Below are 26,581 nucleotides of genomic sequence, written 5' to 3'. Positions count from 1 at the left end.
GATGTGATTCAGGGGCTGGAGCCAGGCTAACCAGTGACATCATTGTTGGGGAATCCAAGCTAATAGAAATCGCAGGCATTCTATTTCTGCAAAGTTAGCATGCTATAATGGAAGCCATTGTTCTCGCGTTAATACAAAAAAATGCGTATCATCCGCATAGCTATGGAAGCTAACATTATGTTCTCTAATGACATCACCTACTGTAACGAGAGCATAGTAAGAACAGCAAATGCCCAAGGCAGCTCCCTTGTGCAATACCAAAAGTTATGTTCTCCAAGACTAATGGAAAATGTCCTTTCCTTTCCTGTAATGTATGTTCGGCACCAGTTTAGAACACATTCTGAGACACCAACCCAGCTCTGTAAGGCAATGAGGATTTCATGGTCAATTTGAATGCTGCACTTAAAATCAAGAAGAACCAGAACAGATACCTTATTAGCTTCAGTCTCAAATCACTAACTAGAACTAGTGGCATTTTTTTTTTTCAAAACAGGCCCCTTCAGCAAAGTTCGGAAGGCAATCGTAGCCGATTGGAAAATGAAAAATCTGACTGATTTATCTTGTATACATGACTCCAGAGGGAATGTGTATTTATGTGAGTTTTGGACTAAATCTATACAAGTAGTAGACAAAAGCATGTTTTAAAGAAAACACGAAATAAGAGCTATAGGCCAAAACATGAAGCGGCCTGTTATAGCGCCACCATGAGACTGATTTGAAAAAATGTGCAGGTTCTTCCCTTGGCCCACTGGGAGTGTGCATGCAAAGTTTTATGCTGATCGGTTCAACACTACCAGAGATGAGCTTCTCACAGACACACAGACAAGAGATACAAATGGACAGATGGGCAAAAACATAATTTCCGCCTTCGGCTGTTTCGGTCTGGTGGAGATAACTATCCGTAGAGAGAGACGTTTGTGTGCTATCACTAGGTCTTAAACTTCACTGATATTCTTTCTAGGAGAAGTTCCAGATGGAGTTATAACAGCTAGCCGAAGTGCCGTTAAAATGAATCTTGGAGGGGGTGAGCAGATTTTTATCACATAAACCGATCATCACTATTCTGGGCATGTCATAATAGACGAACATTCGGTGAAAATGGCAGATCTACGTGCTCAGAACATGCCACAGCGCGACGTGTTGTGAGCTTGTAGATCGGCTATTTTCAGCAAAGAGATTTGGTGTAGAGGAAAACTGACCAGTCTGCCAAGCAGGCAAATGATAAACTATATATAACTGCTAATGCAAAGGTAGTAGCCTGCTGTGTTTACTGTGCACACGTAGTGTTACGTCTTTAACATGCTAAGAATTTGCATTGTAAAATAAACTGCACCGTAAGGCATTTCAGGAACTAGGTCCTTGACCGTATGGAACGATCGATGCCCATTGGGAATGCACGCCTTTTATGCAATACCCGTTCCACCCATTGTCAGAGGACCCGTTATACCTGTATCTGCCTGTGTCCCTTTCGTGCCCATATTGTTTATGGAGTTCTATGTCAGCCATGCCCAAATATGTAGCCCAGGCAACTGTAGAACGTCAGTTCTGTGACATCATATTGATGACATCAGGGTACTCCATATATGGGGATTTGTAGATGTATTGATATTTGTTTGGGGAAAACGCGAATCCGACCGACTTCCCAGTTCCCTCAGGTCCTCGGCAATATGCACACAGAGTTTGAAGTTGATTGGTCAGATGGTTCTCAAGATACGCAGGGGACACACTCACAGAGATTTCCTGAATGTATAGAAGGTGTGTGTGTGTGTGTGTGTGTGTGTGTGTGTGTGTGTGTGTGTGTGTGTGTGTGTGTGTGTGTGTGCGTGTGCGTACATGTTTCATGTGAGGTCAATGGAGTCATTCCACTAGAATTAACAGCCTCCATTCCCAAGGGCCACATAGTAGCAAGATTTTACTGTCATCGTGCTTAAAATCATATTCTGTATGTTTTACTACTATATCGTTTCCGAATGCTTCAATATCTCCCCGCCGATGATTAATCACCCCTCAACCTGTTATGGACGGACGGTACCTTGAATACACCTTCCATTTGACCTCCATCCATAAGTGAAACGACAGCACGGGGACATCAAAGCATATAGAAGAGTAGCCCCCCCATAATAATAAGGTAGTCCTATTAACCTCATATGGCTCGTGGAGCAGAGCCCCGGCTTATAGAATAGACCGCCGCGGCTTTTTCATAACGGTCCAAAGCACCGTGTAGAAATAGCTGGGGACAGGCAGAACATTATGGTGCTCCCTCCCAGGCTGCCTTCAGAAGTACAACAACACAGCCATGCTGATCTGCTTAGCCACCCTGCCCCTCTCACCCCCCCCCCCCCCCCCCCCCCTAATGAACAAGGGCAAGGGAGCTCTGGGGCTTAGCCTCTCCCTCTTACCCTAACTTAACCCATTGAGACCGGGAAACGCATCTGCGTGTCATTTATAAGATTTCTTTGGGCTATTCAAAAAAAATAGCAGATATACAAGCTCGTAGCGTGGCACTGAGTGCCGCGCTACGAGCTTGTAGATCTGCTATTTTTTTTAAATCGCGGACATTTTGTGCAAATCTTTGAATATATATTCTACAAACTGTTTTTTTTTTTTACGTTTATGTTGCTCTATCAGTGGTGCTCCAACTTTTCCATGTCAAGGACGCCCAAAATGATATGTATTTGGCCGCGGGCCGGTGTTAAAAATGTTCGCTTTAAAACGTATGTATATATATTCAAAGATTTGCAAAAACGTTCACGATTTTTCAAAAAATAGCAGATCTACAAGCTCTTAGCGCGGCGCTCGGTGCCGCGCTATGAGCTTGTAGATCTGCTATTTTTTGAATAGCCCAAAGAAATCTTAAAATGACACACAGATGCGTTCCCGGTCTTAATGGGTTAACAAGATGTCCCCCCCTCCCTCTCTAACACACACACACGCACACACGCACACACACACACACACACACACACACACGCGCACACGCACACACCTCCCAAATCCCAAAGCACCAAACCTCAGACCAATCTGTCTGTGGCACTAAAGTATTATTAGACTTATATACACTCTCCAAGGGGAGAAACAGTGAGCGCTGAGAGCTGGGAAGATGAGATATGCTACAGGGGCTACTAGTTCCATTAAAATGGCATTCACCAGGGCCTTTGTTATCATCGGCCCGGGCGTTCAACAGGATGTAGTGGGGCCTGCTGATCCATGACCATCTCATCTATCTTTTCAGGATTCGAGGGAACTCGGTGTGAAATTGACACCGACGAGTGTAGCTCGAGTCCATGCCAAAACCACGGTGGGTGTCTGGACGGGCGCAGCGGTTACAGGTAAAAGACTTGTTTAGTCACAATCATCTTCTCGTTCATATAGCGTACTGGATTTTTTTTTTAACCCATTAAGACCTGAAGCCGATTCTACAAAATGTCTTCTAAATCCCAACAGTTTTCTGAAAAACGTGTATTTCCATATCAGTGGTTCTCAAACTTTTTTCATGTCAAGGACCCCCAAAATTATATGTATTTGGCCGCGGACCCCCATCTCAAAATATGTTGTTCCAGGGACCCCCAGAAGATTTGAATTACAAATTCTCGCTTTAACATATACATTCAAAGATTTGCACACATTCTCAAGATTTTTCAAAAATAGCAGAACTACAAGCTCATAGTGCGGCACAGAGTACCGCGCTATGAAGCTTGTATATCTGCTATTTTTGAATAGCCCAAAATGTAAAATAATGCTTTTTTAGCTCAAATAAAAAAATGACACAGATGCGTTTCAGATCTTAATGGGTTAATAAATTCTCACACCAATATTCACAATTACTCCATTACCTCAAACCTTTCTCTTATGCTGTTTATTTATTAACTTGTATTTTAGTGTCTTAATATTAGAACAATGTTTTATTTATCTCTGAGTAATTAGATAATTATCATACAGTATAGCAGATGAAGTGCTGAGATATATGTGTGTGTGTGTGTGTGTATATATATATATATATATATATATGCTAATAAAGCTAAGTATTCTCTGTGCTCATGCCCTTTCAAAAACATATTGAAGAACCATCCATTACAGATTCAATAATGCACCATTTGAGGTGGAAGTGAGGTCAAATTAAACGGTGCTCAATACAAAAAGGCACGTTAAACGCTATGCTTTCTTTACTGCTTGATGTTTAGAGCTCATACTGTATGTGCAATCAATTTAAATGTGATATGTAATTAATATCATTACATTCTGATTGATTCTTATTTTCTTTTTGCACATGTGCCAGTAGAAAAACAAATAGATTTTCAATGTTGCATAGCGAGACGACATATCAATAATAATGATTTGTCTTTTCTAGCTGTGAGTGTAAGGAGGGATTTTCTGGCCTTCGCTGCGAGGAAGACATCAATGAATGCGCCGCGAGTCCTTGCCAAAACGCTGGCATTTGTCAGGACCTCGTAAACAGGTTGGTACAAAGACAACTTTCGTGGCTTTGATTTTTGCACATTCCTCTTCTTTTAATCTACTGTACGCTTTCCAACGTGTGTACAGTACATACATCTGTGAAGGCCAGTGCGAGCATAATTTTAGACGTGTTTGTTTTGAACAGGAACAAAAAAAACATTTTCAAATGAAACCCCCACAAGGTTATGGTGTTCTGCTCTAAAGTGTTACAGTTTATATAACACAAAGCGTCTCTTCATCCTTGACACACATAAGCTGCCGCACTAAAGACAAGAGAGCAAATTCAGCAGGAACACATCATGTATCTCGATTGGGCTTTACTCCGCCAGAGCGCCTTTCCACTGTGCTTAACCCATTGAGACCGGGAACGCATCTGTGGGTCATTTAAAAAAAATGTTGAGCTATTAAAAAATAGCAGATATACAAGCTCATAGCACGGCACCGAGTGCCGCGCTCTGAGCTTGTATATCTGTTATTTTCTTTTAATTTGTGCAAATATTTGAATACAAATGTATTTGTTTTTTTTAAAGCGAACATTTGTAACTCAAATCTTTGCTACTGGGGGTCCCTTGAACAAAACGTTTCTGGGGGTCCTTGACATGAAAAAGTTTGAGAACCACTGATATAGAAACACATGTTTTTCAAAAAACTGTTAGGATTTAGAAGACATTTGTAGAATCCCCCAGAAGCAAAGATTTTAGATACAAATGTTTGCCTTAAAAATGTATATATATTCAAAGATTTGCACACATTTTCACGATTTTTCAAAAATAGCAGATCTACCGCGGTACACGAGCTTAGCTAGCTCGCGAGTTTAGCTAGCTCGCGAGCTTAGCTAGCTAGCTATGCGAGCTTGTAGATCTGCTATTTTTGAATAGCCCAAAGAAATCTCAAAATGACACAGATGCGTTCCCGGTCTGAATGGGCTAATGGGAGCCTCGGGGGTTCTTGGCTTTCGTCGGACAGATGGGTAGAGGAGTCCCTGGGCCAATTTAAGTCCTAAATGGTTTGTCTCAAGTTTGTCTCCCGTCACGATTTTGCTCCCATGTGACCTGGCCCTGCTCGGAGCGTTCCCCTGATTGCACAGTCCTGGGAGTTCATATCAGGTGTGTTATATCTGCCTTCCCCTCACCGCCAGCATCACACACACACACACACACCTCTATACCTCGGCGTCTCTGACGGAAACAAGCCCGAGTCCATCTGTACTATGGTAATGAATCAGGCCTCCACGGCGCGCTCACAGCGCGCTGGCTCCACTATCTTAAAGCGTACCTGTCCCTTTGACTGCAGCAGTTATTACAAGCCTGACCATTTAAGGACGGGACAGGTGTTGCTAAACTGTGGCTTTCAAATTATGGACTGGATGCTGAACAACTAGCTGTTTTCAATTGATGTATTTACGGATTTGAATTTAGGTACTTTTTTCTCCCAATTTCTCCCATTGTATTAATTATTACATTAACCACACTTGAACCCCAGCATCTATATTCTGGGGGGGAACATTAGCCAAAAATTGTAGATCTACAAGCTCACAACGCAATGTGTTGTTTTGAGCTAGTAGTTCTATTTTTGACAAAGCGATTTTGTGTAGATGTGAAAAAGTGGTCCAAGTATTATAGAGCAAACTTTACTAAGTCTAGAGGGCTTAAGTGGTTAAGGGCATTATTCCATTCAATTGTGATTTTATAATGTGACTGATGACTGAGTATTTAAAGTAGGCTACAAGAGATGCAATGATCTGGACATGAGAAAATGATATTTTTCCACCCTCAATCTAGTGTTACACTCTGCTGTAATATTCACTAACATGCACATTTTTAATCTATTACAGCAATATAATTTCCTAGTCCATACCCGGGGTTGTGAGCAGTCAAAGTATTTGCAGACAATTAATTGATTCTGAATATTTAGAGTTTCAAAACTAATTTGGTGAAACATCAGCTGTGTGTTCGACTCCATCTCTGCCAGACAGTTAAACATTTTCTTTCTTTTTATGAAGCTCCAGTCTAATTTTATCACTGTACACTCAATGGAACGATTCATCTGGGCAACATTAACTCTTTGAACGCCATCGATGCGTTTTCGAGTCAATTGCTACTTAATCCATCCGTGCCATTGACACGAAAACGCGTCGATTAGCTTTTTCATTGGTTAATCTGCAATCGCGCTGTTCTCTGTAACTTCCACCATCAGGTTCCCTTTGCACTCACTTCCCACTCACCCGGACGCAGAATTAGCGGGTTCCATTTCCGGTTCTCGGTTTTTGCGAACGCGGAAGGAGGCGCGCCTCCGCCCAAGCCGCCCAAGCCGCGCCTCCGCCCAAGTGGAGCCTACTATGAAACTCTGCTCGGCTTGTGTGTGTGTGTGTGTGTCTGTCTGTGTGCAGTGCACTGCCTGTGTGCGGCCGACAGAGTGCGCCAGAGTGCAGCTACAGTCAAAACACACACACACACACACACAAGTCCGTAAATACACAATATTTTCGAGCTGTGTTCGCTTCCAGCGTTCGCGCGTCTTACTTGTATCTTCAAAAATGTGATTTTTAGGCCAAAATTGGGCAAAACCAGTTACCCCCCACGGTATAAAAAACGAATGGAGAGCCCCGGTTATATTTTATTTTCTCTGGACGACGAACAGTTATCGTCGTTGTGTTTACCAACGATCTGAAACCCGATCATAAGCTCAGCTAATCTAAGATGGCCAGCGGGGAGGGCCGTGAAATACGAAAACGGAAATGACGTCTGCAGCCTCTTTGGGAGGGGGAGAGAGAGAGAAGGGAGACAGAGAGAAAAAACATAACTCTTTGAGTGCTGGTCGATCTGTCGTGTTTGTTTATAAACACGGCCAGACAAACGATTATAATGGATATAACAATTCTGTGACCGGTTGAAAAGGTTATAAAACACGAAAATTGCTGGCACTGGGTGAGTACATTATGAAAATACTCTGGCAGGCAAAGAGTTAATCTAATTGTTAGCATGTGATCCTGCACCAATCACGACACACCTGTCAATGTGTGTGTGTCCATATGCGTTCATTGAAGGAGGTTTACATGTGTGTGTTTGCTGCCGTGTCATCCCGTCACGCAGAGATGTTGTCCGAGTGAATATCATGGAAAAGTGGAAATATTTGACTAAATAGTCCTACTGTACACGTTTTCTGCCAGTGAAAACAGCTGATGCAAAGTCGTTCAATTAGCTGAGTAGGATATCGTAGTAATCCTACACAAGCGCTGAAAACCCTCAACGGAAATGCATTGTGTTTTCTATGACTGTGTATGGAATAAATGCCATGTATGGAATTAAGCCGCAACTGACGAATGGTAAGACCGAATTTAGCTGGTTTATTCTGCTGGTATTTGGCATGTGATGTCTGATGAGAAGAGAAACGGACATATCTCATCTTTTTCCTTTTGACTTTTTTTTACTTAATGACCCCGAAGCTGTTGGCTATTATCATGTTGATTTGATTTTTAGCAGTCACCTTGGTTAGACATTAGAATGTGGTGTCCTGTGTGGTTCTGTGTAATTTAAGGTTATTTAAATCAATGAGAAAACTCAGAATTACGGCTTCTTCACTGTGAAATAAATAGCTAGTCTTCCTTGTGTTGTATATTAGACTTTCAGGGGCTATTGTGTTGTTAAATCAAGGAATAGGAATAACAAACTGATTACATATTGTTTTATGATGTGCCCCCCCCTCAGTCATTTCATCCTGGCGCCGGGCCTGACACGCGCGCACACACACACACACACACACACACATACACACACACACACACACACACACACACACACACACACACACACACACACACACACACACACACACACACACACACACACACACACACACACACACACACACACACACACACACGCGCACACACACGCGCGGTGTACTGAGCTGAGTTGCACCGTCTTCAACATTGTATAGGTCATAAAATTGTTTTAATGATGAAAAACGATAACTACTCACACAATGAGTTCATTTTTGACTGCATGATAGTAGGGGGTACTAAGTGAAAAATCGTTACGCGGCGGATAAAAGCATGAAATTTGATACAGATGTCCCTTGGGTCATCCTAAAACATCCTAGAAGGGGTGCCCAAAAAAATCTTAAACAGGAAGTGAGTTATGGACAAAATCCAAAATGGCCACCTAAACTGTTGACCGTTGACTCAAAAGACACCAAAATAATCTCCAAAAAGCATAAAATGTGGCACACATGTCCCTTGGGTCATCCTAAGACATCCTAGAAGGGGTGCCCAAAAAAATCTGAAACAGGAAGTGAGTTATTGACCAAATTGAAAATGGCCGCCTAGTGTTGTCGATTGACTCAAAAGACAACTAAAGAATCTCCAAAAAGTATAAAATGTGTCACACATGTCCCTTGGGTCATCCTAAGACATCCTAGAAGGGGTGCCCAAAAAAGTCTTCAACAGGAAGTAAGTTATTGACTAAATTGAAAATGGCCGCCTACAGTGCTGGCGATTGACTCAAAAAGCCTATAGAATCTCCAAAAAGCATACAATTTGGCACATATGTCCCTTGGGTCATCCTAACACATCCTAGAAGGGGTGCCCAAAATAATCTGAAACAGGAAGTGAGTTATTGACTAAATTGAAAATGGCCGCCTACAGTGTTGAAAGATGATGCAAGATACCTAAAGAATCTCATAAAAGCATGAAATGTGGTACAAATGTCCCTTGGGTGATCTGAACGCATCCTACAAGGGGTGCCCAAAAAGGTTTTAAACAGGAAGTGACCGCCTAAAGCAGTTGACACAAAAGAAAACATAAAGGGACGTCATTAAAGTGTATAATTTGGTACGTACATTGAGTGCTTCTTAATATATCCTAGAAGAGGTTATTTATTGCTTGTTTATTAAACTTTTTAGGAAGGGACCATGTTGAAGAAATTCTAAATGGCTGTTTAAACAGTTGACCATGGCAGTCTGCATATTATGCAGACTCAATACGACAGGTTATGCAGTGCATAACCTGCCGTATTTTGCAGTCTACCTTCTGTTTTCATTTCTACATCACTTATTCATTTTACTTTCTGCATAATTTTTTTATTGTACTCTTTGAATCTTCTTTATTTATCTAACTCTCTGCATATTCTTATTTATTTTACTCTGCATCTTATCTTACTCTGCATATTCTTATTTTACTCTCTGCATCTTATTTATTTTGCACTCTACATCTTCTTGCTTGTTTTACACTCTATCTTCTCATGTATTTTCTTCTTGATCATTACTGTTTTTTGTGATTAGTGTTTAGTAACTAGTACATGTATTCATGTGTGCCATTTCGCAATTACCAGCACATTGGCATAATGCTCTGCAAGGTAACCCAGCATCCCGGCATCTACACTTTCTCGAACAGAAGGGCTCAGCTTTGCAGCCACACTTGAGTTCTCTACAAACTTAAGCAGCCTCTGGCAAGAGTGTCCATAAAGGTGTCCACGAATCAGCGACTTTAATCCATCCATATTTGTCAGGAGATGGTAGAGATTGCATAGCTTTCAGGCTTCTGGACCAAATGCCAGATTGGCTGCTCGATTTGAATATTGTAGCAGTGCAGCCCGTGTGGGAGGAGTGTTTTCCATTGAGAGACTATTAAAACTTTTTTTGGCACCCCTTAGGATGCATTCAAATCACCCAAGGGACATTTGTACCAAATTTCATGCTTTTATATGAGATAATTTTTTATGAGTGTCTTTTGCATCGTCTGTCAACACTGTACACGGCCATTTTCAATTTAGTCAATAACTCACTTCCTGTTTCAGATAATTTCAGGCACCCCTTCTAGGATGTCTTAGGATGACCCAAGGGACATGTATGCCAAATTGTATGCTTTTATGAGATTCTTTAGTTGTCTTTTGAGTCAATCGACAACACTGTAGACGGTCATTTTAAATTTTGTCAATGACTCACTTCCTGTTTAAGATGTTTCTGGGCACCCCTTCTGGGATGTCTTGGGATGACCCAAGGGACATATATGCCAAATTGTATGCTTTTATGAGATTCTTTAGTTGTCTTTTGAGTCAATGGATAACACTGTAGGCGGCCATTTTCAATTTTGTCAATAACTCAGTTCCTGCTTAAGATTTTTTTGGGCACCCCTTCTAGGATGTCTTAGGATGACCAAAAGGACATGTGTGCCAAATTGTATGCTTTTATGAGATTCTTTAGTTGTCTTTTGAGTCAATCGACAACACTAGGCGGCCATTTTCAATTTAGTCCATAACTCACTTCCTGTTTCAGATTCCTTTGGGCACCCCTTCTAGGATGTCTTAGGATGACCCAAGGGACATATGTGCCAAATTTTATGCTTTTTGGAGATTCTTTTGGTGTCTTTTGAGTCAACGGTCAACAGTTTAGGTGGCCATTTTGAATTTTGTCCATAACTCACTTCCTGTTTGAGATTTTTTTGGGCACCCCTTCTAGGATGTTTTAGGATGACCCAAGGGACATCTGTATCAAAAATCATGCTTTTATCCGCCGCGTAACGATTTGGCCATTTTTTGTGCTTAGTACCCCCTACTATGAGGACTTCATGGCACGTTGCATTATTGCAGCACGCCCAAACACCCCAGACAGCCCCACCATGATGTGTGGGTGGGGGGGGGGGGGGCGATATTGAATCCTCTTAACCCATTAAGACCTGGAACTGTGTCATTTTTAGCTTTGAGCTAAAAAGCATTATTTTTTTATTTTACTTTGGGCTATTCAAAAATAGCAGATATACAAGCTCATAGCGCGGCACCGAGTGCCGCGCTACGAGCTTGTAGATCTGCTATTTTTGAAAAATCGTGAAAATATGTGAAAATCTTTGAATATAAATATTTTTAAAGCGAACATTTTTTAACTCAAATCTTTGCTTCTGGGGGTCCCTGGAACAAAATATTTTGATGGGGGTCCGCGACCAAATACATATAATTTTGGGGGTCCTTGATATGAAAAAGATTAAGCACCACTGATATAGAAACATACTTTTTTCAGAATACTGTTGAGATTTAGGAGACATGTAGAATCGGCTTCAGGTCTCAATGGGTTAACCCATTTAGACCGGGAACGCATCTGTGTCATTTTAGACTTCTTTGGCTATTCAAAAAATAGCAGATCTACAAGCTCATAGCACGACACAGAGTGCCGCGCTATGAGCTGCTATTATTTTTTTAAAGCATGACTTTTTTTTGCATATCTTTGAATACATATATTTTTAAAGCCTACATTCTTAACTCACATTTTTGCTTCTGGGGATTCTACAAATGTCTGTCTGTTTTTTTTTAAAGAGGTGGTGCCATGGTTTTGCACTTTTTCTGTTTTTCATGTGTCTATGAGGTTGATAGAACTTCATTAAGCCCCCTGGTGGTGTTTTTATGGTGTTTTATGTCTTCTCTGACTATTTGGAGTTTCTTCCTGGAGGCTGAAACCTTGAGGGTCAAAAGTGCCAATAGAGAAACAGGGGCATTGTGACATCACAATGCCATACCCTCCCCCTCATTATCATAACACAACAGGTGTGGGCATGAGGAGGAGGAGGGACTAGGACAGGTGGGTGGTGCTAAGGTGGTGGAGGAGGTGCTAAGGTGAGAACCAGGTATACTTAATGAACTGGAGGCATGTCCACATAAAAACAACATTTTAACACTTACTGTACACTTTTTCTTTTTGAAAAAAATCCTTACATAATAATAATACCTTATGATCAGGTTTTAGGGTTGAAAAATATCATGGCACTCCATCTTTAAACGCATGTCGCTATAATCAGTGGTTCTCAAACTTGTTTCATGTCAAAGGACCCCCAAAATTATATGTATTTGGCTGCGGACCCCCATCTCAAAATATGTTGTTCCAGGGACCCCCAGAAGCAAAGATTTGAGAAAAAAATGTTCTCTTCAAAGATAGATATATTCAAAGATTTTCACACATTTTCACGATTTCTCAAAAATAGCAGATCTACAAGCTCATAGCGCGGCACTCGGCCGCCGCGCTATGAGCTTGTATATCTGCTATTTTTTTAATAGCCAAAGTATAAAATAATGGTTAAAGCGGTCACACAGATGCGTTCCCGGTCGTAATGGGTTAAATCAAAGCTGTCAGTCATCTTGAGAGTATAAAAACATCTCCAAACTCACAACTTCTAGTCGAGTTATTACCTTACTTTAAATATGATTTCATAATTGGGATACAGAACAGGCCTCTAGGCAAGTTGCCCCAGATGACCATGATTATTCATATCTCATGTCACCTCTGAGACTAGTCCTTGCAACAAACAGAGATACTTATTGTTAAGGTAGACGAGTTAAAATAACGATCTGGCTTCGTCAGACAAAATAATCATATCGTAGCCGTCGGGTGAAAAGTAAACGCACGTCCAAAATCCTTACATTTCTCTGTTACAATTAAGAAGTCCGGAATTCAAAATGTACTTGAGTAAAAGTACAAAAGTATTGGTATCAAAATATACTTAAAGTACAAAAGTAAAAGTACTCATTATGCAAGTTTTCCCATGTATAAAATGTATAAGGATCTTTTGAAAATAGCAGATCTACAAGCTCACAATGCGTCGCATCGCGACGCATTGTGAGCTTGCAGATCGGCTAATTTCAATTGGCCGAAGTGTATATAGGGCTGAAGTGGTTAATGTATGTTTTGTAATAATAATCAAAATCTACCAAGTAACAAGCAACTAAAGTTCTCAAATAATTGTAGTGGAGTAAAAGTACAATATTTGCCTCTCTGAGATGCAGTGGAGTAAAAGTTCCGAAAATTGGAAAATTCTCCAGTAAAGTAAAAGTACCTCAAAATTGTTCTTGAGTACTAGTACTCGAGTAAACACACTTAGTTACTTTACACCACAGCAAACGACACCACGGGTGTGATTCTATTTGATTTCTTCATGATTGAGTGCAACGTCTTGTCGTTTCTTCATAGGTTCCGTTGCGTGTGCCCGCCTGGATACTTTGGAGCGGTGTGTGACCTGGATGTGAATGAGTGTGAGGTTTCACCTTGCCTGCACGACGGCATCTGTATCAACACGCCCGGGGGCTTCAAGTGTGTCTGTCGCCCTGGATACTCAGGTTGGATGCTTTTTACCCCCTTAGGTGACATAAAGATCAATATGAGAAGCCCCCCCCTCCCCACAAAAAAGCTTATCATGCCTTGCTGTGGTCTCATCCTATTGACATCACTCTCTCTGTGCTTTAGAATAGAACACTGCATCACGATAGTCGCTTTTAACCCATTAAGGCCGGGAACACATCTGTGTCATTTTAAGATGTATTTTTGCTATTCAAAAATAGCAGATATACAAGCTCAAGCTTGTAGATCTGCTATTTATGTTTTTATCGTGACATTTTTTTGCAATTTGTCCGATTCTACAAATGTGAAGTTTTTTTGAAAAAACTTATGTTGCTAAATCAGTGGTTCTCAAACTTTTTCATGTCAAGGACCCCCAAAATGATATGTATTTGGCCGCGGACCCTCATCTCAAAATGTTTTGTTCCAGGGACCCCCCAGAACAAGCAAAGATTTGAGTTAAAAATGTTCGCCTTAAAAATATATTCAAAGATTTGCACAAATGTTCACGATTTTTCATAAATAGCAGATCTACGAGCTCATAGTGCGGCACTCGGTACCGCGCTATGAGCTTGTATATCTGCTATTTTTGAATAGCCAAAGAAATCAGTCTTAATGGATTAATTAGCCCAACCCCCTCCTCCGCCGAGATACGTTCTGCCTGGCTTTTCAGGAACCACTAACGAGAGATAAATCCATGTCACCTGCTTTATCTGATGAAAACTTCTCAATGTCTCTTAGTCGCCCTTATTTCATCGGGGTCTTTAGTCTCTGCAGACCATTGTTGTTTTACTTCAATCCATTTGTCTTATTTTCACAGCCAGACGGGATATTGAGCTTTTCCCAGTGAGTGTGTGTGCGTGTGCGCGCGAGCGTGTGTATGTGCGTGTATGTGTGCGTGTGTGTGTGTGTTTGTGCGTGCGCGTGTGGTGTGTGTGCGCGCGCGAACACTATCTAATCCCAATTCCTGTCAGGCACCGGGAAGATTAATTTCATTTGTCTTCCACACTGTATCATCAATTTATCCTTTCCCAGTTGAAAAAAGGAAGGAAATCTCTGAGGTATTGCTACTCTGGAGAGCAGAAAGCTCCGACACGCATGGCCCAATTCCCATAGAAGCGCGGCTTTTATTATTAGGCCCACGCACACAGCACAGCACACACAGTACAAGTCATTACTTTTTCCGTTGCTCTAAGCTCATCTGAGGAAACAGACTTCCCCCTGAGAGCTCCCTGGGCCAGAGGATATATTTTGGATTGGCTCAAACCAGCCAGAAACTCATAAAAAAATATTTGCTCTAGTAACACATGTTACAACATTGCAACTTTTGAAGGGGGGGGGGAGAAAACAAAATTAAGTGGTGTATACAGCCTCTTGATAACACTGTTGCCTGGGTGCTAAATTGAGCTGTCTAACGGGTGATGTACCACGTAATAATTCCGCAAACTGATTGAAATGGATTGAAATATGTTTTTTTTCTCCATTTTGCCTACTATGATGTGTCGTCTGCTGTGAGGCTGCATCTCTCCTGTCACTTTTATCCTCTTATCAAATATATTCGCATATTTGCTCATTTATCCCGTTAAGACCGGGAACGCATCTGTGTCATTTTTTTGATTTCTTTGGGCTATTCAAAAATAGCAGATCTACAAGCTCATAGCGCGGCACCGAGTGCCGCGCTATGAGCTTGCAGATCTGCTATTTTTGAAAGAACGTCGTTAAAATGTGTGCAAATGTTTGAATATACATATATATATATATATATATACACATACATTTTTAACTCAAATCTTTGCTTCCCTGGGGGTCCCTGGAACAAAATATTTTGAGATGGTCCGTGGACGAATACATATCATTTTGGGGGGTCCTTGACATGAGAAAAGTTTGAGGACCACTGATATGATGGCAACATAATGGCAAATAAAAATAAAAAGCTGTTAAGATATTTGTAGAATCCCCCAGAAGCAAAGATTTGAGTTAAAAATGTTCGCTTTAAAAAACATATATATTCAAAGATTTGCACACATTTTCACAATCTTTTTTCAAAAAATAGCAGATCTACAAGCTTGTGCTGCGCTATAAGCTTGTATTATCTGCAGTTCTTTTGACTAGCCAAATAAATCTTAAAATCACACATACGCATTCCGGGTCTTAATGGCTTAATACATCAAGAATGCCAGCGGTCCTTTGCATATGGGATGCCAAAATTAATTTTGACCCATGATACTGACGCTGCCTCTGAATTAGTCGTGTGCTATAGAGCCAATTATTGTCGTTTATGTGATGTTGGCCCTCCTCCTCGTCTCTCTGTCAGTGTCCAAGTTTACGTGTATGCGGTTCAGTGAGTCAGTGAGAACATCGTGAGCCCCTCTTGCTTTTCAAATAAAGGAGCTTTGATAAATCAGAAGAGCTATTTTTACGGTTGATGCAGCAGTTGGCATGCCAACTGAGAGGATGTCTTTTCACAATCCCTTAACCCTCTAAGACCGGGAACGCATCTGTGTGTCATTTTAAGATTTCTTTGGGCTATTCAAAAATAGCAGATCTACAAGCTCGTCGATGAGCTTGTAGATCTGCTATTTTTTGAAAAATCGTGAACATTTTGTGCAAATCTTTGAATATGTATTTTTTTTCAAAGCGAACATTTTTAACTCTGTTACAACTTCTGGGAGTCCCTGGAACAAAATATTTTGAGATGGGGGTCCACGGCCAGATAATTTTAGGTGGTCCTTGACATGAAAATGTTTGGGAACCACTGATATTATAGCAACATACGTTTTTTTTCAAAACCTTTTAGGATTTAGAATACATTTGTTGAATCCCCAGGAGCAAAGATTTGAGTTAAATTGAGTTAATTTTCAAAATATTTTGAAAGATTTGCGCAAGTTTTCACGACGGAAATAAATAAATAGCAGATCTACAAGCTCGTGGCGCGGCACTCGGTGCCGCGCCACGAGCTTGTAGATCTGCTATTTTTGAATAGCCAAAGTATAAAATAGTGGTTAAAGTGGTTACACAGATGCGTTCCCGGTTTGAGTGGGTTAAAGCCTCCATTATGTTTTATTTCTGTTGCTGAATATATTTATTTTTATTTTATTATTCGTGTTTTATGTAAAGCTTTGTAAACAAAGTAAAAAGAGAGAGAGGGAAAACAAGTTGAGAGGTAGCTGAGGACAGAGACTGATTGTGACATAGGCTTACCATTTCTGTCGGCTTTCATTGTCTCCGCCAGGCCGAAAGGCATGGCGAGAGAGTATGTTTTACCCCCTGTCCGTCCGTCCGTCTGTCCGTCCGTCCGTCCGTTCGTCCGTTCGTGTGTCCATCTGTCTGCGAGCAGCTAATCTCCGGCACCGTTGTCCCGGGCGCTGCTAAACTGTGCGCACACACTCCCTGGATGCCAATTCAGAACCTCTGCCCCAGACTTTTCACATGGGCCTGTTATAGCGCCACCAGGAGGCCGATTTGTGCAAAACCCATTTTTGGATATTACTCCTACAGATTTTATCCAAACATCACGCAAATCGGTACACGGTATCTCTACAGTCATGTGATCAAGACGGATCTGTGCGATATTTCATATTCCATCCTGATTGGCTAAGGTTGGCTTCCAAAGTTTGCAGGATTGGTCCGTTTTGAACAAAATGTCTCGAATCATGAACGCAGCGTGCGATTTCCGTGAAAATGAGCACGCACATTCCCACTAGGCCGAGGAAGAAATGCCACCCTTTTCACATTGGCCTGTTATAGCGCCACCAGCAGGTCTAATTTAGCAATACACATTTTTGCAACAAATCATGAATGCACGCAAATTCCCTCTAGGCCGAGGAAGAAATCTCACCCTTTTCACATTGGTCTATTATAGCGCCACCAGGAGGCAACAATAACCTACCTGACCTGGCGGAGACCTGTGCTCCGAGGAGCACTTTTTCTAGTTTTTCTCTCCTTTTCCAAAGAATGTATAAGTACCACAGAAGCTTGACATTAGGACCGAACGCCTCGGTCTTTGTATTTTTTCCCAGTTGTTAGCATGTCGGAGCTTGAGAGTGATCACTTAATCAATAAAAAAAGACGTAGTCTATAATTGTGATGAGTCATCAGATCACTATGGAGATCGTTATGGATGCTGTATAAAACACAGCCTTTAGTCAGAAGTGTCCTTAGTTTACACTGCATGGAACATTGTTGTACTGATCAGCTGTAAGTCCTTGGCTCTGAACGTAGGCGAGCACGTTTTATTTAAGCCGTTCAATCCGGGAACGCATGCTGTGTCATTTTTGATTTTTTAGCTATAACCATTATTTTATACTTTGGGCTATTCAAAAATAGCAGATCTACAAGCTCGTAGCGCGGCACCAAGTGCCGCGCTACGAGCTTGTAGATCTGCAATTTATTTAGTTTGTGCAAATCTTTGAATATATATGTTTTTTAAAACATTTTGAACAAAAATCTTTGCTTCTGGGGAATTCTACAAATGTATTCTAGATCCTAACAGTTTTTCTTTTTAAAACTTATGTTGCTATGATATCACTGGTTCTCAAACTTTTTTCATGTCAAGGACCCCCAAAATGATATGTATTTGTCCCCGGACCCCCCCCCCCCCCCCCCCCATCTCAAAACTTTTTGTTCCAGGGACCCCCAGAAGCAAAGATTTAATAAAAAAAAAAATCTATATATATTCAAAGATTTGCGCACATTTACACGATATTATTTCAAAAATAGCAGATCTACAAGCTCATAGCGCGCCACTCGGTGCCGCGCTATGAGCTTGTAGATCTGCTATTTTTGAATAGCCCAAATACGTCTTAAAATGACACGAGACGCGTTCCCGGTCTTAATGGATTAAGATGGCTTTACAATCACAACAATACTATTATTTAACTGTTACATAGGAGCCATGTTCTGTACCGACGAGTCCAGAGGTCATTATTATGACATGATGAATGGATGCTCTTGTTTAAATAAATCACGCTTTAAGCACACAATTCGTCACCTTCTGTTTTCTCTTCTTCACCCATCATTTAACCCATTAAGACCGGGAACGCATCTGTGTACCATTTTTAGATTTATTTTGCTATTCAAAAAATAGCAGATCTACAAGCTCATAGCGCGGCACCGAGTGCCGCGCTATGAGCTTGTAGATCTGCTATTTTTGAAAAATCGTGAAAATGTATGGCAAAATCTTGGATTATAATATATTTTTTTAAGCGAACATTTGTCAAATATTTAGTTCCAGGAACCCCCAGAAGCAAAGATTTGAGTTACAAATGTCCGCCAAAAAAAAGGAAATAAATTCAAATATTTGCACAACTTTTCGTGATTTTTCAAAAATTGCAGTATGAGCTTGTAGATCTGCTATTTTTGAATAGCCCAACGAAATCTAAAAAATGACCACAGAGATGCGTTCCCGGTCTGAAAGAGTTAAGACGACGTTCCCTTGAGTGATGGTACAGTGAAAATCAGCACAATGTTGCACGTTGCTCCAGTCAGCATATTGTTGGAGGAGTCATCCATATTCTTCCTCGCAACATTGTTCACTGGTATGGTCTGGTAAATGACGTTCCCTTCTTCACACTTGTTAACAATAATGACATTGTTAATCATCATTGCTAGCCTACGGATGTCGTCTGCCCTGGAAATCATAACTTTATGCAAAGAATACACATGACGGGGCGCCGATGCATTAGCCCTCGCGTAGCCAGACTATATCACTGCGTGGATATGAGTCTGGTGCTTCTATGAGGACTTTTTTTTCCCCAAGGGGGGCGGGATCAAAACAATGGCTCTCGACGCAATTTGTTAGACCTACAACCTACAACCAACTACCAATTAACAGTCTCCCATATTTGAATACTGGGCCATGATTGGTCAACCCAGACTTCGGGAGCAGGAAATTGTTACACAGCGGAGCGGTGCCAGACCCAAATCGCAGAGGGCAATCTTTTTTTTGCACCGGCAGATTAGCCTGGTCCCAGGCTACAAGGATAGAGCCTCAGGGCAGTGGTTCTCAAAACGTTTTTTTGTGCCAAGGACCCCCAAATTGATATGTATGTGGCCGCAGACCCCCACCTGAAAATATGTTGTGCCAGGGACCCCCAGAAGCAAAGATTTGAGTTCAAAATATTCGCCAAAGTGTAAAATATGGATAAAGTGGTTAAAATGATAGTGACGCGTTATTAACCCATTAATACCTGGAACGCATCTGTGTCACTTTTAGATTTCTTTAGGCTATTCAAAAATAGCAGATATACAAGCTCATAGCGCGGCACCGAGTGCCGCGCTACGAGCTTGTAGATCTGCTATTTTTGAAAAATCGAGTAAAAAAAAAATTGTTTTTTTTTTTCAAAAAATTGATAGGATTTAGAAGACATTTCTAGAATCTTCTCAGGTCTTAATGGGTTAACTCATTTTGCTGGGGACCCCCTGGGGGACCCCACAACCAATGCCGTAGGGGACCCTAGTCAACTAGGCTATAAGTGGTTAATGTGTATGAAGGTGCTATGTGCAAGATATTTTGTCCATTGTCCACTATTGTAAATGTATGTGAATCAAAGAGATCTTTTCCACAGATGACTGCAGCCCGTTGGCATTGCAGATAATGTAAAACAGAAGTGTGACAAAATATCTGCTAAATATGAACAGCACAGCAGGCTGTTTTTTTTAAAGGCCGGTAGCCCAGTACTCGTATTCTTTCATGTTCTGCTTCATTTGCTCTTCATCACACCTCCAGATTACGCTCTTCACAGTCTGGGTTTCCATTCCAAGGCTAGTGTTGTTGTAATGTGGGGCAAGGTCCATTTAACTCTTTGAGGCCTGATTCTTAAAAAAATATTTTTTCTGTTATATCAGTGGTGTTCTAATTCTTTTATGTTAAGGACCCCCCAAATTATATGTATTTGGCCGCGGACCCCCATCTCAAAATATGTTTCTTCCAGGGACCCCCAGAAGCAAAGATTTGAGTTACAAATGTTGGCTTTTAAAAAATATATATTCAAATATTTGCACAAGTTTTCACGATTTTTCAAAAATAGCAGATCTACAAGCTCATAGCGCGGCACTCTGTGCCGCGCTATGAGCTTGTATATCTGCTATTTTTGAATAGCCAAAGAAATCTAAAAATGACTTTTTATACATTTCGCTTTTTAAAATAAATATATTAAAATATTTGCAAACATTTTAGAGATTTTTCAAAATTAGCAGATATACTCTACAAGCTCATAGCGCGTCACTTTGTGTCACTTTAACCATAACATAATGGTTAAAGTGACACAGATGCTTTCCCGGTTTTAATGGGTTAACCCTTGCAAGTAAAAGTTTCTAGTTTCCCTGCCTCTCCTTCCAGCATGAAGTGTTAATGCGTTTTTAGGCTGCTTTACTAGTATTTGATGGTTGCCACCAAAATGTGCGGCTTTCTCATTAAATCTCAAGGTCGTACTGCTGTTACACAAAGCTTCTGATGTTCGCCGGGAAAACAAATTTACATATTTAAATCAAACCCTAATCTATAGCTTACACTAAGGCATTATACAGGCTTTGTCTTTGAAGGTTTCCAAATACTTCCATTCGGCATAATTTCCATTTGCACACTGACTAGACTAGAGGATATAATTGTTTACTCGGCATGCAGTTTAGAATGTATTCCTAAGATCTGCAAAGTCTTTCTCTTTACAGCTGTCTCAGCCCCGATGATGAAACGTTTTAACCCAGTCGAACCGGGAACGCATCTGTGAACTTGTAGATCTGCTTTTTTTGAAAACTTTAGAAAATGTGTGCAAATCTTTGAATATATATCTTTTTTAAAGCAAACCTTTTTAACTCAAATCTTTGCTTCTGGGGGGTCCCTGGTACAAAACATTTTGAGATGTGGGGTCCGCGGCGAAATACGTATCACTCTGGGGGTCCTTGACATGAAAAAGTTAGGGAACCACTGATATTATAGCAACTTAAGTTTTTTCAAAAAACGACTAGGATTTAGAAGACATTTGTAGAATATATATTCATAGATTTGCACAAATGTTCATGATTTTTTTTTCTAATAGCAGATCTACAAGCTCGTAGCACGGCACTCGGCGCCGCGCTATGAACTTGTAGATCTACAATTTTTTGAATAGCCAAAGAAATCAAAACATTATACATTACGTTACATACGTATATACATACGTTCCCGTTCTTAATGGGTTAAATGAAGACGGATATCACTCATCATGATTGCCGGTAGTTACTTGAATTGGCCACAGTCCATTAAACATCCAACTTCAGCACAATATATTAGTGACTTATTTTGATCACTTTTGTCCTTGATCAGTAGTTGCAGACAGAACGATCAATATCTGCTTCTCGTTTTAGTCTGTTTACTGCAGGTGGACTGATTCACTTCCATCAGTGCTTGAAACTCTCTCTTCCCTCAGACGTTGTTCCTGTTTAAGCCATTCAGTCCGAGGACGCATCTGTGTCATTTTTAGATTTCTTTGGCTATTCAAAAAACTAGGAGAAAACCTTTGAATGCAACCGGTCAGCTATTGGTTGGCTCAAACATCCACAAACATTCTTCATTGTTTATTTACTAACTTTTTTTTTTTTTTTACTAAATTTTTATCCCACGATTTTGTAACCCTATTTTTTACACCCAGTGCCAATTGTCTATGTAATCCTGGGCACTACCTTCCCTCTGGCAACCTAGGGAGGCCAGGGCCGAGCTCATGTCTCCTTCAATGCATGAGAGCCAACTGTCCTTCTTGTCACCTGACAGGGGAGAGGTTCCCTGGTTGGACGTAGCGCGTGGAAGGAACACGTTATTCCAACCAGTTCCCTTCCCCTCCATCAGGCGCCCCGGCTGGCCAGGGGGAGGCAGTATAGTGACCAGGATTACTGCATGTTTTTGTGAGGGTACCTACCCTAGGAGACACGGGGAGAACATGCAAACTCCACACAGAAAGGCCCTTTCGCCAACCCCACCTAGGGTATGGGCACTGATGACGCGGAGGAGAGAACACACCCCCAGCGCCCACAGCGTCACCTGCGGGAATCGAACCCAGGACCTTCTAGCTGTGAGGCGACAGCACTACCGACTGTGCCACCGTGCCCCCTTATTTACTAACTTTATTAGTACATTTAACTTCATTCATTTACTTATTCTCAATTTGTTTTTTGTTTTTGTCTCCGCCGAAGGTGGAGAATATGTTTTCGCTTCGTCCCGCCGTGTGTGAGCAAACATTGTTAGCCAAGCTAACATTGGGCAAGCTCCACGTGACACGTGTCAATTTGTTGACACCAATGCCTCTGATTGGCTAGAGGGACGCGTGACGAAATAAAATTCTATAAATAGGTGTGTCACTTCAAAAAGCACTTACTTTTTGAAGTGAGGTAAAACAGGATCAATCAGACTTGATTGGAACAGTACCTTCAGTAAGTCCAAATCACCCGTCTGTGCGTGTGTGTTTCCCTCTGAGAACACCTAACATTGGTCAAGCAAAGGCGCAGAAGGCCAAAGCTAAGAAAGCATACTCATCCACAATTGTAACACAGAAGAGGACTAGAGTTGAAATGATCCCACAACAAAGCCGAAGTCTTAATACGTGTCAATATGTTGACATCAATGTCTCTGATTGGCTAGAGGGACGCAGGACGAAATACAATCCTATAAATAGGTGTGTCACTTCAAAAAGCCGTTTACATTTTTGAAGCGAGGTAAGACAGGATCAATCAGTCTTGATTGGAACAGTATCTTCTAGTCCAAATCACCCGTCCGTCCGTGCGTGTGTGTGTCCCTCGTGCGTATGTGTGTGTAACATTGGTCAAACAAAGGCGCAGAAGGCCAAAGCTAAGAAAGCATACTCATCTACAACAGTAACACAGAAGAGGACTAGAGTTGAATTGATCCCACAACAAGGCCGAAGTCTTAATACTGTAACAATTGGCCACCTTGATCAAATACATTATGTAGCACTAGAGAAAACTGACATAGATCAAACACACCAATCAACTGCTGAAACTGTTCAAGACAATGAAGATGAAGAAGACAGACAAGCATTTGAACAAACCAGTCAATTACGAGGACTCCCATATGACATATTGCTTCAAGAAGATTTTTTTTAGATGCAGACACTAGGGCATTAACGAATAGTGATTTATGGTATTCGAATTATTCGACCCAAAATTATTCGAATATTCGATTATTCGATTTGATTATAAAAAATTAAAAAATTAATTTTTTTTTTTTTTTTTCAATTGCATTGATGACTCGACTCAAGGAATGCGAGTTGACGTCACACCAGAGCTCACAGCTGCATGTCTGCTCTAGAAAAGCTACTAAAAAAAAAAAATCTTAAAAAAAAAAAAAAAAATGCTTTTTTTTTTTTTTTTTTTTTTTCGAATAGTCGAATAGTGGTTTGATAGTCGAATAGTCGGTTTGATATTCGAATATTCGAATATTCGACTATTCTGTGAATGCCCTAGCAGACACTACATATTCAGTCGCCCCTGCAGAACACCAAAAACCACGCGCATTCTACCAAGACGACCCGTTCTACCAAGACGACCCGTGCTATTAAAATAGCACAGGTCTGCTGGCGGAAATTTTCTAGTTTATTTTTTATTTTATTTAGAGTAGACAATTCCCTTTTTCTCCCCAATTTTAGTAGCCTGATTATCAGCCTGAAGCTGCGTGGAGCTTCAGTCTGACATTGGCTGCAGTGTCCAGGGGGAGGGGATTCAAATTTCCCTAAACCAATCACAAGAGATCCACGGATCCGCCTACATCTGAAGTCATCGCACAGCTTGTTTTAGCGGATATTCGCTGATTGGCTTGTCGTTAGACCCACCCCCACCTCCGACTCTGATTTGACAGGTCTTTCTTCGACAGTGAAAAGCCATAGGCTTGGCTATAGCCATAGCCAGTGGTGGAAAGTAACTAAGTATATTTACTCAAGTACTGTACTTAAGTACAATTTTGAGGTATTTGTACTTTACTTGAGTATTTCCAATTTCCAATACTTTTACTTCTACTCCACTACATCTCAGAGGCAAATATTGTACTTTTACTCAACTACAATTATTTGAAAACTTTAGTTACTAGTTACCTTTCAGATATAAACTATGATATAATGAAACATACATTAACCACTTTAGCCCTATTTTATACATAGGCTATTTGAAAATAGACGATCTACAAGCTCACAACGCGTCGCATCGCGACGCGTTGTGAGCTTGTAGATCGGCTATTTTCAAATATTTAGTACTTTTACTTTTGGTACTTTAAGTACATTTTTATGCCAATACTTTTGTACTTTTACTCAAGTATTTTTTTAATTCTGGACTTTTACTTGTAACAGAGTATTTTTATATTGCAGTATTGGTACTTTTACTTAAGTAAAGAATTTGAGTACTTTTTCCACCACTGTCCCCGTCTGGCCTTCCCTCCCTCGAACGCGGGCCAAACGCGTTCACTCTGTTTTCAGTGGTAGGGTTTTTTCTCCAGCGTGGTGGATACGGTGGTGTTTCTTAAGGTAATCGAACCGATTGAAACTCTTGTCACAGTGTTGACAGTGGAAAGGTTTACCCGCGGTGTGGACACGCTGATGCGCCTTCAGGTAACACATTTGACTGAAACTCTCGTTACACAGTTTACAGAGGTACGGTTTTTCCCCAGTGTGGACACGGTGGTGGTTCACAAGTGAAACGAACCTCTTGAAACTCTTGTCACAGCGTTTACAGAGGAAAGGTCTGTCTGCAGTGTGGACACTCTGATGCGACTTCAGGTTGCTTGATTGATTGAAGCTCTTGTCGCACCGTTTACAGTGGAAAAGTTTTTCTCCACTGTGGATGCGTTGGTGTATCTTCATGTTGCCTATGTCATTGAAACTCTTCTCACACTGTTTACAGTGGTAAGGTTTTTTTCCAGTGTGTGTGCTCTGATGCAAATTCAGGTGACCCGATTGACTGAATGTCTTATCACACCGTTGACAGTGGTAAGGCCTTTCTCCAGTGTGCATACGCAGGTGCACCTTCAGATTATAACTGAAACTTTTGTTACATTGTTTACAGTGGTAAGGTTTTTCTCCGGTGTGTAAACGTTGGTGATTCTTCAGGGCATTTTTCCGTTTGAAACTCTTGCCACACTGTTCACAATGGAAGGGCTTTTCTCCAGCGAGTCCAACGTCTGCTTGTTTCTGGCCGGTTGCAGAGCTCTTCATTTTCTGACAGTCAGCTGAGGAGATATGTCCTTTCTTCAACATTCGGAGTTATTGAAGAGTCCTGAAAGTAGATCAATGCTGGCAATCTTACGGCGATCGCAGTGGGAATGTACTCTCTCAACGAGCTTATAAGTGGCTTAAAAGTAATCCCGGTGGTGATGCTCTCGTCATCCCAATGAGGTCATGATGAGTTGGCCATATATGGAATTCTGGGTCAGACATGCCCTAATATGGGTAACATGAAGTCAAACGTTACCATAGCACAGTACCTACTCGACATGCAGTGGTGGAAAAAGTACTCAGATATTTTACTTAAGTAAAAGTAGCAATACCACAATATAAAACTACTCTGTTACAAGTAAAATGCCTGTGTTCAAAATGTTACTTGAGTAAAAGTACAAAAGTATTGGCATCAAAATGTACTTAAAGTACCAAAAGTAAAAGTACTAAATATTTGAAAATAGCCGATCTACAAGCTCACAACGCGTCGCGGTGCGACGCGTTGTGAGCTTGTAGATCTGCTATTTTCAAATAGCCTAGGTATAAAATAGGGCTAAAGTGGTTAATGTATGTTTTGTGATATCATAATTTATATCTGAAAAGTAACTAGTAACTAAAGTTTTCAAATAATTGTAGTGGAGTAAAAGTACAATATTTGCCTCTGAGATGTAGTGGAGTAGAAGTAAAAGTATTGGAAATTGGAAATACTCAAGTAAAGTACAAATACCTCAAAATTGTACTTAAGTACAGTACTTGAGTAAATGTACTTAGTTACTTTCCACCACTGTCGACATGCCACGTCTCCGCTCATATTTTATCCATTATAGCAGGTACAAGTTACTAGG

The 26,581-nt window shown here is 40.9% G+C and overlaps 1 protein-coding gene across 1 annotated transcript in view; it reads left to right on the top strand.

Annotated features, from left to right (window-relative positions):
* The window catches only part of eys (eyes shut homolog), a gene marked incomplete at both ends in the record, with an annotated part of 383,646 nt that overhangs the window by 161,678 nt on the left and 195,387 nt on the right, over nt 1-26,581 (top strand). Inside the window, 3 exons of the mRNA XM_080449567.1 lie at nt 3,233-3,329; nt 4,349-4,456; nt 13,405-13,550. Of these exons, the coding sequence (XP_080305693.1) occupies nt 3,233-3,329; nt 4,349-4,456; nt 13,405-13,550 (351 nt within the window). The remainder of the gene's footprint in view (nt 1-3,232; nt 3,330-4,348; nt 4,457-13,404; nt 13,551-26,581) is intronic.

The sequence above is a fragment of the Gymnoscopelus braueri genome (assembly GCF_963280865.1).
Source record: "Gymnoscopelus braueri genome assembly, chromosome: 14".
Classification (NCBI taxonomy): domain Eukaryota; kingdom Metazoa; phylum Chordata; class Actinopteri; order Myctophiformes; family Myctophidae; genus Gymnoscopelus; species Gymnoscopelus braueri.
This window is presented reverse-complemented; position numbering and strand designations above follow the sequence as displayed.